At 36.7% G+C, this 15,079-nt stretch overlaps 1 protein-coding gene across 9 annotated transcripts in view; it reads right to left on the reverse strand.

The window, feature by feature from the left end:
• The window catches only part of adcy8 (adenylate cyclase 8 (brain)), a 92,238-nt gene that overhangs the window by 13,357 nt on the left and 63,802 nt on the right, over nt 1-15,079 (reverse strand). For 7 of the 9 annotated variants that reach the window (XM_048163424.1, XM_048163426.1, XM_048163423.1 and 4 more), the window contains 6 exons: nt 14,335-14,532; nt 9,023-9,123; nt 8,618-8,819; nt 7,592-7,681; nt 7,239-7,411; nt 6,183-6,264 (listed from right to left, as the gene is read on the reverse strand). In XM_048163424.1, coding sequence (XP_048019381.1) covers nt 6,183-6,264; nt 7,239-7,411; nt 7,592-7,681; nt 8,618-8,819; nt 9,023-9,123; nt 14,335-14,532 — 846 coding nt within the window. The remainder of the gene's footprint in view (nt 1-6,182; nt 6,265-7,238; nt 7,412-7,591; nt 7,682-8,617; nt 8,820-9,022; nt 9,124-14,334; nt 14,533-15,079) is intronic. The other 2 variants (XM_048163421.1, XM_048163422.1) reach the window with 1 other exon arrangement.

Raw genomic sequence — 15,079 nt, forward strand, 5'->3', positions numbered from 1 at the left:
GATCACAAGTGGTCAGCCAAGACATTTTGCAGTTTATATCTGCACAAGTGTCTCAAATGTGTCTCCTGTGACCACTTGTGTTCAGATTTCAGTGGAGGCTCTCTGATTTCATGAATAAACACATCGCTCTCTATGTTAGTGTTACTGCATGTTGACAAAGTGCAAAAAGGATCTCTAGGATGCATCAGGACAGATTAGTGTTTACACTACATGTAACATGCGCTTCTGCCTACCTCTGTACAGTATGTGTTTTCAGTGATTGGATTACAAAGTGTTTTGGACCACTTGTGATTAGATCATCTGAAATGAATCTTAATTTCTGGTCTGTTTTTTTAAGTGATGGCTATGACTCCTATAGTCTCCTTCAAAGTCTCTCACTGCATACAAAATCAAATACTTCCCTAATATATATAGTATATGAAAAACAGTACGCCAAAAGAGTAGTATGTCCAAATACATAGTATTCGAAGTGCATATTCGATGGACACTTAAGTATCCCATGAGTCCACAAGAGAGGATTTATGAATGGAAGTGAAGCGACTCAACTGATGTCACGTGACAGTAACAACATGGCAGATGTAGTATGTCCGAATTTGATTCATATACCCACATTGATACTATATGGAACATACTTTTGTTACCGGTCACAAAGTAAATTCAAATTTAGCCCCTACTTGGTACGAGATTTCGGACGCAGCATCTGTCTTGTTTGCAAACAGTTATACAAGTTTCGAAATCGCAACCATTTTGGTCACATATGCTCATTTTGGTCACAAAGTCTGTAAACAGGACGTTAACAGGCCAGACAGGGAACATGCTGAAGACTGACACAAAGAGGAGAACACAGATGCGCCAGCAGAGAAAATACTGTACCAGGAGCAGCAAGATCACTGTTCATGATGTGCGAAATATAAGCCTACCCAATAAATACTTTTTATATAATTAAACACTCGTTTGCAATTTATTTCCACTTTTAGAACATTATTTTTTATTGAAAATAAACGTGAACTCGGCAAAAGGCCGCGTCGATTGATTAAAAGCCAGGTTTGCGAGCTACTGCTGCGCCACTGAAGACATTGAATGTCGCTTGTCTTTTTTAAAACTTGAGTGGCCCAACCAGACATTGGTGGGTGGAGCTAGTGTAAATAGCGTTTGCCAACAAGGGACGCCATTTGCACTTAGTGTAAATAGACAATGTCATTTTCTTTTCCTCTTATCTCTGTATAAAGTATCTATAAGTGTAGCACTGATTCGTGTACAGCCGTACTCAAAGAAACACTATCGCTGCTGCTTTAAAAGCGCCACCTACTGTCAGAGAGTCAATTTGCATTTTTATTCAGACCGTATGCTTTTTTATATATATAAATAAGTTGTAGTTGTGGTGTATGCTCCTTAATTTTTGGGGGGTGCTTCTAAATTTTTGCTGGTGCAATCAAGTATAAAAGTTAATTTTGAGTCCTGTAATATGGGGACAGCCTGCATCTGGGTCACTTCTATTTCCTGCTAGAGCCCTGTGCTCTCTGCCCAATTTGGCAATCTGCATTTGCTTTACTCCATTTAACTTCTTTGGAACACTCAGTCTACATTCACAGCTGTCCTTCAACTTCACAAGATGAATCATGATCGTTCATTTGAGATGTCAGATCAATATAAATCGTCACACAAATCGTCTTCTCCCCTTTTGCTCTCTAAAAAGGACAATACAATACTGTTCAAAAGTTTGAGGTCAATCAATTTTTAGTTCACCCAAAAATGAAATTTCTGTTATTAATTACTCACCCTTATGTCGTCCCACACCTGTAAGACCTTCGTTCATCTTCTGAACACAAATTAAGATAATTTTGATGAAATCTAAGGGTATCTGAACCACACACAGGCAGCAACGTCATTGCACCTTCTGAGGTCCAGAAAGGTAGTAAAAACATCGTTAAAATAGTCAATGTGACTACACTGATTCAACTTAATGTTATGAAGCGACGAGAATACTTTTTGTGCGCAAAAACAAAACAAAAATAATGACTTTACCCAACAATTTGAACCGTTGTCATATGTAGTTGATGTATTGAACTCAGTGCAGGCTTCCTTGTTTACATCCAAACGCAGACTTAGTATTGGCTGAAGCTGAATGCATGTGATGCTGATGCAGGAGCCGGCCAATAATGAGTCGGCGTTTGAACGTAGAACCTGGAAGCTATACACTGAGTTCACTACATCAACTACGTATGACAAAGGTTCAAACTGTTGAATAAAGTAATTATTTTTGTTTTGTTTTTGCACACAGTAAGTATTCTCGTCGCTTCATAACATTAAGGTTGAATTGGTGTAGTCACGTTGACTATGTTTTTACTACCTTTGTGGACCTCAAAACGTGCAATGACGTTGCTGCCTGTGCGTGGTTCAGATACCCTCGGATTTCATCAAAAATATCTTAATTTGTGTTCCGATGATGAACGAAGGTCTTACAGGTGTGAAACAACATCAGGGTGAGTAATTAATGACAGAAATTTAATTTTTGGGTGAAATAACACTTTAATAATTTTGTTGAAACAAGGATTATTTTCTTTTCAGGATTCCTTGATGAATAGAAAGTTCAAAAGAACAGCATTTATTTGAAATATAAAGTATTTACTGATACTTTTGATCAATTTAATGTGTCTTTGCTGAATAAAAGTATTAATTTCTTTTAAAAAATAATTTTTGTCTTTTTTTTACAGACAGCTTTACAGACACTTCTTGCATCCATCTACTTCTATTGCATGAACAAGAGCAGCCTAGATATTCTGAGAAGCTAAACATTTCCTTTTGTCTTCCACTAGGAAAAACATTACATGAGTAGATAATGACATCACCTTTTTATTTCTTTCATACACTGCACTCAGTAAGTACCCTGAAAGCTTTGGCAGTGTCATAACTCTTTGCGTTATGTCTCGACTTCAACAGGAAGTATGCCGTGCTGCATTTCTGATATCTCTGTTCACCCTGGCTTCCATCAGCTCTCTTCCAAACGAAGAGCCCCATCAAGGTCCCGCCTAATTAAGCAGTAACACACACTCATCTGCATGCATTAATATCCAGCTTTAATTGAAACTGTTTCACAAAAGCGTCCAGATTGAAAAATTAATTTACTAACAGTCAGGGCATGATGTAAGTGTTTGTGCATCTGTATGAGTGTAAAACGCATGTGTGTGTGTGCATTTATTTGTGTATGCTCTCAGGCTGAATATGGAGTGAAAGATGATTTTATGAGGAGTAATTATGCAAGTGGGGCAGACAGGGGTGTATGACTGTCCGAATGATTATTAAAAACACATCAACAAGACTGACCTCCATTAACCTCTAAAACACATACACACAGATGTAGAGACGGACACACACACACAGACAGGAGACAATTACAGCAGTGCATATCAACCAAATTACTTTTGACAAAGTGTATGAAAAGGGTTTAATACAAATGAGTTTCCGAAGTTTGAGGTGTCTTGGGAGGCCCGGTTTTGAATCTCAGCACTGTCTGTAGGTGTTCAGGACTTTATCTCTGTCAAGCAATTTAGACAGCTGAAGTCTGGCAGCTGTTACAATGGAGACCAAAATGAATGTATTGTTTTATCCATGATAAAGTGATGTGCTGAGCTCTTTGGAAGAGACGTGCTGGTTCTCAAGGCTCTCACTCAGCAGATAATACAACAGTTATATCCCCTCATGCCTTATTCTCTTGAGTAAGGCACGTACCTGTATTCACAGGTTAATCAAGGGGAACATGTGCTGAATTTACCCCAGAGGATCATTTTTTGCCCTTTCAGAGCTCAGTAGACCCAGTGGAGTTTTCAGTTTATAGAAAGTATTTACTTTGTCCTAGATGTTTCTCATAAAATCCCTTACAAGGACTAAACAGACACACTAAAGCAAAAAACTAAAGCCATCTGTTCTCCTTTTAATCTCAGTGCTGCCTACAATGCAAAAATAACTTATTAGTATATTTTTATTAGTCCATTTTGTTAAAATATCTAAAAATCCTTAAAAAAAAGATTTTATTGAGAAGCAAAAACGCATAAATAATGCTTTTTTTGTGAGCAAATGCTTTTACCTCTTCTCGCAAAAGTATTGCATTGCTCTGAGAAATTTTGCATTCCTTCGCAAACGCATTAAAACATATTTTTCTTTTTAGCTTTGTGAGCGAATGCAAAATTTTGCGAGAGATCACAAAAGCACTTAAATATAATTTTTCCTCTCATCACTATATCCCTTTAAAGCTCTGTAATTGTTTTACATGTTGTGAGTATAAATAAGAAACAAGTGAAAAAAACTGCCAGTACAATAAGAAAAAATACACATTCATGATTTAATTCATGATTTTAATATATATATATATATATATATAATATGAACACAAATCTTTATATGCAGTGTTGCTTCTCAAGTAAATGTACCTTGTTTTATACATTTTGAGATATTTTAACTGGAAAACAAGATAAAAATACCAAGAATGTTTTTATTCGTACTTAATTCTTTATTCTTAAGAATGTTTTAAAAATATTAAGAAAAATTAGCAGTAGAAGCAATTAAACAATTACATGATGAAAAAAGAACCACTGCAAATAAACAAAAATAGAGTAGGGTTTAAAGTCTGAGAGGACTAGAGAGCAAAACATTTTAATTACGGCTGTCAAATGATTAATCGCGATTAATCGCATCCAAAATAAAAGTTTGTGTTTATATAATTTATGTGTGTGTACACTGTAAACCCGAACAGTACTACTAACTTATAAAGATTGAGTACACTGCAGTTAAAGTCTGGTTAATCATTGATGCAACTTAAAAAATTACATTTTCTGCACGAGGAGTTTAGTTAGATCGAGAATGGGCTGCAAAACTTCAAGGCTGTTGATTAACAGTTCATTGAAGTAAATGGTGATAGTCTCTAACCAGAAAGATAAGGTGTTAGTTTATTCAATATTTCAAATACATTTCAATTTTGTTAGTTTTAGTTCTAAATAATCTTTGAGTTGTTTAACTTAAATGTTTTGAGTATACTGAACTTATCGGGTTTTACAACCAGTTTCACTTGTTATTTATAATTATTGTTTACTTTAAAAAATTTGAGTTGCTTTACTAGGTAATACTCTGTGTCTATAAAAATGGAGTATTCTAAACTTATCGGGTATACAGTGTGTTTACAGTACATATGTGTGTATACTGTGTATAATTATGTATATATAAATACACACATACATGTATATATTTAGAATACATGTATATATGTAGAAATATTTACATATATATATATATATATATATATATATATATATATATATATTATATATAAATATAACAAATTTTTCTTAAATACATGCATGTGTGTGTATTTATATATACATAATTATACACAGTATACACACATGTAAACACAAACTTTACAGCCCAAATTTCAAATGTTTCTTACTCATTTTATAATAGATCCTAATTTCCTAGGTATTTTTTAAAACTTAAACTTTCAAGGTTTAAAATTAGATTTTGAAACCCAAATTTTCACTGTGGCCTCAGACTTCTGTATATGAAGAGTAATCCCTTATAGACACTGACTCGTAGTGACTGAGTGCTTGTTCATTCATCCGACACACACACACACACACACACACACACACCAAGATGAGCATAAATAAGAAATGATCAAATCACTGTCCAAGAAACACAAGCCAAGTCCCAATCCATAGGCCAAGCAGTGCCAGTGGCACCACCTGCCTAAATGACACACTGTTGCCATGGATACAAAGGGAGGGGGTAAATATGGACAGGCAGTTTATAGCTGGACACAAACACATGGCACAAGCACAAAGCATTTCGGTCATATGTGAGACTCCATATGCCTTAATCAGAGCAGCGTCGACACCACACACACACACACGGCACTCACTTCTCTTTCTCTCTCGCTCATCACCACTCGTACCGACTCTTTCCCCTGATCTACAGCATCAAAGACAACAATCAGTAGAGTGAACTTAAAAAGCTTTGCACACACTGTGCGTCAGAGAGAGCAGGGCTTTTATATATTGACTGTGAAACCTTATGAAGCAGCCAATAACTTGCCTCCGTTTCTTAGAAACGTGACATTATAAAATAGGAACTGAATGGCCCCTGATCCGCTGTCAGGTTAGTGTGTGTGTGTGTGTGTGTGCATCTGTTACCTGTTGGCCGTGGTAGAACACAGCTAAAAGGAACATCGCCATGAGAAGCAGAGATGTTTCCTTGGTTCCCAGGAAGCTTTTGCTGTAACCAGGGTAACGAGACAGAAAGTCTCATGAGCTCTGCAGCACGTTTATAATGTCCAGAGTGCAGTTAGTTAAGACAAACATCTATCATAATTGTCGTAAAGAGCCTTGATGATATAATAACAGTGTACACTGTTTGTTAAACACTTATGATATCTGTTATGTTTATAAAAATGTTTATTTTAAGAAAGTGAAATATAAAGTCTGCTTGAGGTTCTACAAACATTTTTCAGGACTTGATTTAAAGTTTGAGGTTTAGTTCTTGTTTAGGGGCAATTTGTAGTTTGGCAGATGGTTTTATCTAAAGTGATTTACAGTGTTCTTATCATACAGACAATACCTCTGGAAAAACATGGAGTTAAGTGCTTGATGGCACAATGATGACCTTAGCAAGGGCGGATGGAGAAAAAACACTGTAAAAATGTATTTTGCGTTTACAGTATTTATCCTTTTTCATATATTATAAAATATTAAAAAACAAAACAAAAAAAAAAACCTCAAACTTTTGAATGGTACTCTTTAAATACAAGGGCTAAACCCTATAGATCTAAATCTAAATCCTTTAGATTTTGGAAATGAAAGGAGCAGGGGCTTGAGATCCTGCAGTCCCCCTCTGTGCACATCACAAGACAGCACAACTATTGCCTCTTGTGGGGTTTAAACCTATAAACTTATAGTTATCAACCTAAACTTTTGACCAGCAGGCTACACCACTGACATTTAAAAGGCAATTTGTGATCGTGTGACGTCAATTATGCAGTAAAACTTGCAGAAACCTATTAAAACACTTGCAGATTGCTATTTGAAAAACAGCATGACATTTATTGCTCTTATAGTTGGTCCCCGTCATCTTACGAACTTGAGTCATCACAATTGCGTCTATACTGTTCAAGTGTGATGTATAATTTCACTCTTTAAAACCAGTTCTTTAATGGCTCCTGAATGGCACCATGTGGGTGTTTGCGTACATACCTCTGATTGAGGGTAAGTGTGTCATAGCGAATGAACAGTGGTGTGTAGAAGGCCTCGGTCAGCACTGCGTAGATAGCGATCATGATCAGCAGGATGGCCAACTTCAGAACCGAGTTCAGTCTGAGGAACACTGCACAGGTCACCATCGCCAACACGCCAGTAAACACGAAATACTGTCAATAAACAGCCAGACAACCACACCGTTAACACCCCATCGCTCGATGTACAGTGAATGAATTGATTTTTGAACAGTTTACACAAATGCAAGAATTCTATCAATCCTTTTAACAGACTGAAACTGCATGGCAAGAAGCTGTGGATCTGTTTGCGTGGGAGGCGATGGATGAAAAGACCTCTGGGTAGAAGCAGATATCTGGGATTGAGGCAGATGCATTAAACGTCTGGTTCCTGAATGAGATGGATTTATCGAAATCACACCAAAGCTACGATAAAAGAGAGAGTGCAAATGTTAGAGAATAGATTGCATTTGAGAATATATCTGTATAAAGACCAATACGATTGCATTTCCAAGAACTTTCTAGATATAGGTATTATGACAAGTAACTAATAAATAGCAGATATTAAAATTCTATGATATTTTTAATATAAATTAAAAAATCTCACATCAGCTGTTTTAAATGCTACAATTTAGGCATTACAACATTATAATTACAGTATGAAAAATGGATTTTTATTCTGATGTGCTAAAGACACATTAAACAGAAATTAAATTATTATTATTTTTAAAGATCAACTTTAAGTGAGTGTTAGATTCCGGCAAAATAAGCCAAATATAAAAAGTAAAAAATTAATTTTGGCTGATTACCAGTATGGTATTGATATATTGTGCAAATCTTTAGTCATAGGCTGGTGAATTTTGTACAAATTTGTCTAAATTCTGTCACTAGAAACAAAGAAAATATATTAATTTATATCCCACAGTAATTCTATAATTCTTGAGTTTAAAAGGATAGTTCAAAAATGAACATTTTGTCATCATTTACTCACCCTCATGTCAAAACCTGTATGAGTTCTTTCTTCTGCTAAACACAAAAGAAGATATTTTGAAGAATGTCAGTAACCAGACAGTTGATGGCATCCAATGACTTCCATAGAATTTTTTTCAACTGTCTGGTTACAAAATTCTTTAAAATATCTTCTTTTGTATTCAACAGAAAAAAGAAACTCATACAGGTTTGGAACAACATGAAGGTGAGTAATTGAAAACATTTTCATTTTTGGGTGAACTATCCATTTAAATTGGTTCAGATGAGAAACTGATGAATGGGTCTTTAGAACGTTGTACTGTATATCCATGATGAAGTGTACAAGAGTGTAATGACCACAGTAAAAATAAAATGAATAAAATGTTTGCTCACTATGTTGATCATGGCAGCCAGGAAGTTGATGAGGATGGAGAGGAAGATGACGACGTTCCGTGCGGCGTACGTTTCGTTCACCCAGCAACACGCTTTTCGCAGAACCAGCGGCAAACACTTATAGTCCTCCGCCGTTGTCACAACAACAAGGCAACAGTGCAGCAAGATGAGGACGGAGAACTGTATCACCATAGTGACCATCCTACAAACATGAGTGATCACATATTATATGATACATTTGTGGGTGTAATCAAATATTTGAGACCAAATTTCAGTGAAAAACCCACACTACTGGAAATATTAATCCATGACTTCTATACATAAACACAAACAGATCAGGTGTCACCTTCAATGTCTGTGGTGGTTATGGCCATCAATATATGTATGTTCATGTGTATGTTTTACCTTGCAGAGGGAAGTAAGCTCTGTATTCCAGTGATGAAGAAGAGAACAATGAAGGCACACACTAGATTAGACTTAAACACCTCGTCTCTCATCTGGGAATACTGTAGAGGAAATACACATACAAACACAAAGAGAAAAGTGCTGTAAGGACAAAAATTCCTCTTCACATGACGACCACACTGACCACACCATGAAAGCAAAGCTAACCACATAGGAGAGAGCAGGGTAGGCGCTCATACACACACATACACACAACTCCTGTGCTTTCCAGGTTAGTGAGAGGACGTGTGATGTCAGGGCTGGAGGCGGGGCGGACCAAAAAACTCAAGCACAGAGTGGCACTGAGTCAAAGGCCAAGCAAGGGGCGAAGGTCAACTCAAAAGAGCAGAAATGAGGTGAGGGACAAATAAACAATAAAAAGCATTTTTTAACTAAGATGAAAACATGCATGGTAGTGGATCATGAGTAATCTGAAATCCCAGGTGTGGGCAAATCCCAGTTGCTCAGGATGAATTAACGTTCATATGATCAACCAGGTTCATCATCAGTGATGGCGATTAAACAAATCAATTTGGAGATCAATCCAATCGGCTGAATTCAAAGGGTCATTATCCTAAGTGTTGATTTAAATTCAGACTCTTTGTCAGAACCCGCTGATCGGATCAGGAAATATGGACATTTTCCACTTTAAATCCATTTAAAACAAGTAGTAAATGTTTTTATATGGTTCAAATTAGCCTTGATTGTTGATCAGTTGGAGTTCATTGTAAAAATTATTTTCTTTCTCAGTATTTTTGTGTTTTGCAAATATCTAAATATCCTTAAATCAAGATATAATTAAGAAGCAAAATGACATAACTAAGATAACAAGTGTTGTTTTCTGAATAATGTATAAAAACAAAGTGACTTTACACTTTAAACAAGATGTCTGCCAATGGGGTACAGAAAATAAACTTGTTTTCCATTTAAATTAAGTTTATTTTTCTTACTTAGTGACTTAAATTATTAAATTAAATTTTTCTTAATATCTTAATTTTGCTTCTTAAGTAAATGTATTTTGTATTTTCAAGTCAGCATGAAACAGAAGTTGCAATAGTCTTTTCTTCTGACGTATATCGAGTGAAACGGCTTCTTGAATGAGAAAAAAAGATGTAGGGCGGGACTTGATTTTGTCCATTGGGAATTGATTGGTTCGTTGTGGTTTGCTACTGCTGTGATCTCATGTGAGTGACAGGTTGTCCCGCCCTCATGCCAGTAAACACATCATCAGAAAAGAGATATAAGAGTGAAGGGAAGTTTGTTTTAGTTAAATGCTTAGTTCACCTAAAAATAAAAATGAATTACTCACCCTCATGTCGTACCAAAGCCACAAGACCTTCGTTCATCTTCAGAACACAAAATAAGATTTTTTTTGATGAACTCAGCGAGATTTTTTTATCCCTCATAGAAAGTAGGGCTGCACGATTTATTGCATGATACGAAAAATAACATTGAACTTAAATGCAATTATGGAATCACAAAGGCTGCAATTGTTTTTTTATGCGCAGCTTGTCAATGAAGTATGGCTCCAAATGCTAATCCATCCGAAAGAACTGTGAGTTTGAATCGCTTATAATGTACATTTGAAAAAGCAACACACGTCAAACATCTTTCCAGACATGAGAAGCATTTATTAACATCTTGTCCAACAAAAGACAACATTTAATAACATGTTTTTACTCCAAACTCACTTCATAACGACAGTTGAGCGTCCTTCTCTTTGAGATGATGTGACTTCTTACACAGAATAAGGCAGTCGTGTTTATTCAGCTACAGCGATATGATGTGTTATTTACTTCTGCAGCAGGGCATATAGAGTTTCTGTGCAAGAGCGCCCTCTGGCTTTCAGATGGAGAAGCATTTACTACTAATCACAGAGCCGTACAGCTCTGACAAGCTGCACATAAAATAATCGCAGCCTTTGCCAAATCGCGGGCGGTTTAATCGTGACAAATCTTGCAGCCCTAATTGAAAGCAACATAATTACCACATTCAAGGACCAAAAAAGTAGTAAAGACATCGTTAAAATAGTCAACGTGATAACTAGTCATGTTGTCTGCATAAGAGACTCCTATGCAGTCAACGTGACAAAAGTGGTTCAACTTTAATGTTATAAATGTTAATGTAAAGTGACGAGAAAACTTTTTGTGCGCAAAAACAAAACAAAAATAACAACTATTTTTCAACAATTTCATCTCTCCTGTCAGACTCCTATGCAGTTTACGTTGTATAGACAGTGCAGGCTTCCTGTTCTACGTCAGAACGGCAACATTAAAGGATTACTCCACTTTTAAATAAACTTTTGCTGATAATTTACTCACCCCCATGTCATCCAAGATGTCCATGTCTTTCTTTCTTCAGTCGAAAAGAAATTAAGGTTTTTGATGTAAATATTCTAGGATTTTTCTCCATATCATTCATTTCAATGGGCACCAAACGGTTGAAGGTCCAAATGGCAGTTTCAGTGCAGCTTCAAAGGGCTTTAAACGACACCAGACGATACCAGACGATGAATAAGGGTCTTATGTAGCGAAACGATTGGTCATTTTAAAAAAAATAAAGTTTTATAAGCACAAATGCTGGCCTTGCTCTTTTCTCCGATGCGCATTCGTGACGTCACGTAATACGCAATTACGTTGAAAAGTTCACGGTTGACGTAGGCGGAAGTATCGAGTCAGTGTTTACATTACAAATGTGCGGAAGGAGGATCGTATACACATATTCAAATGTCTTTGTGTCAGTTTATTGTTTAACCCTTTGAGCGGTACGTTCCCACATATCTGGGATGTTTATTTCTGTGCACCTGGGCGTACGGTTCCACATATGGGATTTAGAATGTTCAGCGATGTCACATAACTGCTAGATTCAAACTGTGCTTTCGCGCTCTGGCTGCGAGACGGACGCGCGTTCTCTTGTCATCACAGCTATGCAGTGTTTTCAGCCACATAATGTTTCTTTTAAGGTTTCAGACATTTAAATACGCATAAGCACCATTAAACAATACATTTGGAGTTTATAAAATACACACTGATGTCAGACGTCAGTGGAACCATCAATAAACAGTGAATTCAAATATAATTTGCCGACATTTATTCATATCAGACACACATAATGGGTCTAAGTAATTATAAAGTTTACTCTCTTATTCTTCCCGTTCACCAGCCACTTACTTGCATATATTTCAGGAGAAACTTATGTATTCACCTGCTGTAAATCAGACTGACAGAACTCTGTGAACTGCAGTGCAAACTAAGATGGCGGCGCCCATCTCGCATTATAGATCAAGATAAAGATCATTTATAAAGGTTTTAAACGACAAAACACACTCACTCATACACACATATTTGAGAATCGGAATATCATATAGTTGAAGACATGTAAGCAAGTTTGCAAATATTTTAAATAAAAAAGGAAAAACAAAATAATAGTGATCCATCTCTCATACAGTGTTAAAGGGGCCGTTCACACAGAACGCGTTTTTCTATTCCAATGCGCTACTTTCCCATTGTTTTTCTATGTAAACACGCGCTTGACGGACGTGCATGACCGTTACGCTCACGTCTTTTGCAGCGCCTCTCACATGAGCGCCGCGTTTTTAAGACGCCGTGTCAAGTTAAAAGAATTTTCAACTTTTACACGCAGCGTCGCTCATCAATGTCAGTTCCAAAACAGTGGACCAATCAGAAGAACTCGGAGGCGGGGCAAGCGTTGCGAGCTTCTGTTTACAGTAGCAAGTTGGCATGACAATTGTTTTATTTGACGGCAACATTGCCGAGTAGGCGCTCATTATTATCTTATTTTCTTTTTTTCCATGTCAAAACTTGTATCTGTCAATTCTGGTGTTTGTCTATTTCTATTATTTCCGTTATTGTCGTTATTGCATCACGTCTCAAAGGCGCGTCTCGAGACGCTCGCGTTCTACGCTGCGCTTTTTTTAAAACCACTACTGTTTTTAGACGCAAAGACGCGTTCTGTGTGAACGGCCCCTTATTGTGGCTACGTTTAGCGCTCGTGACACGCACGCGTCGCCATGGAAACAATAAGGGCAAACGTTCTAAAATAAGGGTCGCCTTAAAAAAAAAACACTCTGGCGGTCAGTTAGAATATTTTAAACTCACGCTTGAAAAGTGTGCGTATCCTGGGTGTTTTAATATTATAAAGCCTAAAAGAAAATTTTTGTCAGGACAGAAATTTTTGACTTTTCAGAGATTTCCTATACACAATCCTGAGCAAATTAAACTGTGGTTGCTCCGCCTATGTCAACCGTGACCTTTTCAACGTAATTGCGTATTACGTGACGTCACAAACTTTTTAATTTTTTTTTTTAAATGACCGATCGTTTCGCTAGATAAGACCCTTATTCATCGTCTGGTATGGACTGGTGTCATTTTAAGCCCTTTGAAGCTGCACTGAAGCTGCCATTTGGACCTTCAACCGTTTGGTGCCCATTGAAATGAATGATATGCAGAAAAATCCTAGAATGTTTACATCAAAAACCTTAATTTCTTTTCGACTGAAGAAAGAAAGATATGGACATCTTGGATGACATGGGGGTGAGTAAATTATCAGCAAAAGTTTATTTAAAAGTGAACTAATCCTTTAAGACCTTGAATGTGGTAATTATGTTGCTTTCTATGGGGGATAAAAAAAAAAAACTGTTGGATTTCATCAAAAATATCTTAATTTGTGTTCCAAAGATGAATGAAGGTCTTACAGATGTGGAATGACATGAGGGTGAGTAATTAATGACAGAAATTTAATTTTTTGGTGAATATATCATAACCCTGTAAGTTATGATTAAAGAGGACATGAATTATTTAAAAAGTTTAAAAATTTAAAAAGTAATGATGTGCATGGATAAATTATTTATAATAAGCACTGCAATATTCCAATAAAAACAGGAATTGACCATTTTGATTTCATAGTGACTTTAAGAATGTTTAGATATTTGTAAAGGAAAACAAGACAAAAATACTGAGTAAGAAAATCATTTTTGCAGTGTACCATCTGGTTGACCAACAAGACCGAAAACAGCTGGAAAACCTTAACTTGGTTTTCAGATGGGATATAGTAATTGAGAACATTTTAAACTGCTGTGTGTGTTCAAGAACGTATTGACTGGTATTGCTGGCACATAACGTCCTTTAGTTTACTCATGACAAAAACACTCTCTCGCCTCCTTCTCTTGCACCTCCAACAAAAATAATGCAAAAAAGAGGAAGTGAGAGAGCAGAGAGGGAGGACAGGATGGCTGGAAGATGGGAGCAGGCTACCTTGTGCTCCAGCAGTGCTTCTCTAAAGGTGAGAGAGAAGGGGGAGATATGTTCTTGGCGGAGCTTGTCCCCGCTGCGCAGGGCGATGGCGCTCTGCATGCGAGCGTTAATTTCCTGTGAGCCGGCGCGCACATGCAGGGCTTGAGCCAGGTGGTTGGGGAGCAGGTTAATGGAGTGACGTGTGAGCGCAGCCAGAGTCTACAGAGGAAAAGCACATGCAGCGCCCATGAGTCTAAGAGAGGGTGTGTGTTGTGTATGTGTGTGTGTGTTGTGTGTATCTGTTCATCCAAGAGCTCTGCACAACATGAATGAATGAAAATAAAATAAACATTAGAAAATGATTGCACAAACATATGCACATTTACTTGACAAACTACAGACTTCTACATTCTTATACACAAGTAAACATATATTAGCCCAAACTCTACCTCTAAAATAAAACTTTTGCATTATTTAATTTACTTATGAACTGTCTTCCCACATTCAACATACCCAAATGTCCTAAATGGAAGTTTTACCACGTATAGTTCACTTGTCATGACAATTTTGTCCCCAAATGACAGCTAAGTATGAACACACACACACACACACATAACACTTGCACATAATATGATTATGTTTTTGTACAGGGAATGCTCTGGACTGTAAGTAATAGGCTTTTCTAACTGCCTACAGCTCAGGCCATCTTTTAGAGTGGATCTAAAAAAAAATCAACACACCATTGCAATGTCTAATATTTCCATTG

The sequence above is a fragment of the Megalobrama amblycephala genome, linkage group LG17 (genome assembly GCF_018812025.1).
Source record: "Megalobrama amblycephala isolate DHTTF-2021 linkage group LG17, ASM1881202v1, whole genome shotgun sequence".
Classification (NCBI taxonomy): domain Eukaryota; kingdom Metazoa; phylum Chordata; class Actinopteri; order Cypriniformes; family Xenocyprididae; genus Megalobrama; species Megalobrama amblycephala.